Consider the following 1,881-nt stretch of genomic DNA (forward strand, 5'->3'; position numbering starts at 1 on the left):
CATGCAAATTGTGCAGTGTTGGGAGGGCTCCAGCAACAAGGTTGGGAACCAGTGCATTATTATACTGTTGTTACCTCAGAAGCCTGTCTGTTTCACGAGGTACCTTTATACAAAAATGCTGCCTGTAAAGCCATTGCCTTTTTGGGCAGCGAGGGAACAAAGCATCTGCCTAAGCTTTGGGATGCAGCCATAAATGAATCAACAGGGCAACTGCGAAAATGGATACAATTAAACTAAATACAATCTACAGTAAGAGTTCTCAGAATACAGCTGAACAGAATACACATTACATGACAATGGATTGTGCTTCACATATATTACAATAGCTTATTGTAGTCCTCACATTTTCACTTTGTAACATCCATTCCTTTATAATAGCCATTCAGTTATTTTAAACAGGTAAAACCTTTCTCTTCTTTATATATTTTTGAAAAGTTTGTCTTATTTCTTTTGTTCTCCACCCATAGATTATTGGGTTAAAACAACTTGGAAACAGAATGTATATTATGCTCATAAATACACGGTTGCTAGAAGAAACATTACTCCTTATTCTGTAGGACATAAATGCAATCAAGGCAGAAGTCAAACCAAGCATCATAACAATAATATGGGTAATGCAGGTATTTATGGCCTTTAAATGAGCTTTACCAGATCTAAACACAGAGGTAAAAATCACAATATAGGAAATCGTAATGATAATAAAATCAGTAGTTAGGATTATGAAAGCAGACAGAAGTCCTACAATGTTATTAACAGATATATCTCCGCAGGCTAACTGAACCAATGCCATGTGCTCACATAAACAGTGATCGATGATATTTCTACAAAATGACAGTTTTCCTGCTAAAGAGACCATAGTGATCATCAGAAATCCATTTCTGATTAATGGAACAAAAACAAATTTTGAAAAGTTAGCAATTTCCATGTATTTATGATAATTAAGTGGTTTGCATATTGCAAAGTAACGATCCAGTGACATCCACAAAAGCAAAGTAGATTGAAATGCTCCAACAAAATGAATGCCAAACATTTGTATCAAACAACCTGTTAAAGATATACCACTCCAATTGAATAAAAAGCTAAGAAGCATGTTAGGTACAAAAAATATTGGCAAGATCAAGTCTAAAACTGCCATAACACCTATTAATACATACATAGGAGAATGAAGAGACTTTTGAGATTTTATTAAATATATGAGAATAGAATTTGCTGTGATAGCCAATAAAAACATCAGAAAGAAAGGAATAAATAAAAAGGGCCTCCATTCTCCTAAGCTGTAGAAACCAATCAGTTTAAACTCTGTGAATGAAATATTTTGTGCAGAAAGATCCTTCATACTGAATAAAAGCCCTGTTCTGTTTCAACAAGTTGTGCTGATAAAACTGAGAATTTATAGTTGATCAAGTTTCCCTCTTAACAACATACGGATACCCCTGAAATCAGTGACAAATATAAAATCAATGTTTCCATTGCAATAAAATGACAATACAAAACAAATGTACTATCAGTCAGATAAGAGCTGTGTTGTGTTTGAAGCTTTCATTGCATTCATTCAAATGTATGACAAGCTCTAAATATACTGTTTTGTTTTCCCATGTGTCTGTGAGCTACTCCCATAGAGAAATAGAGCTCATTTCCTCTTTGTGGTATTTGCTCTTTGTGGTCATTGGTTTTCTGAGTTCTGTGATTTTTATGACTAACAATGACTACAAATGCAATGCATTTCAAATAAATTGAGACTGTTTAACTGTATTGCAATTGTGTTATTTGACTATATGACAATATTTATCCATCAACTACCTCTAATAATACATATCATGTTTTCATCTCACTAGCTTGTCTCAGGGTAGGCAGAGTATTTGCAGGCCTAATCATGATTAG

At 33.9% G+C, this 1,881-nt stretch overlaps 1 protein-coding gene across 1 annotated transcript; it reads right to left on the reverse strand.

Annotated features, from left to right (window-relative positions):
• Positions 1-391: 391 nt before the first annotated feature.
• LOC306851753 (olfactory receptor 52K2-like) lies at positions 392-1,336 on the reverse strand (the record flags this gene model as incomplete). Its single annotated transcript, XM_079388186.1, has 1 exon — positions 392-1,336. The coding sequence occupies one exon, from the start codon at positions 1,334-1,336 to the stop codon at positions 392-394; it is 945 nt and encodes a 314-aa protein (XP_079244312.1).
• Between the last annotated feature and the right edge of the window lie 545 nt (positions 1,337-1,881).

The sequence above is a fragment of the Barbus barbus genome, assembly GCF_936440315.1.
Source record: "Barbus barbus genome assembly, chromosome: 31".
NCBI classification, from domain to species: Eukaryota; Metazoa; Chordata; class Actinopteri; order Cypriniformes; family Cyprinidae; genus Barbus; species Barbus barbus.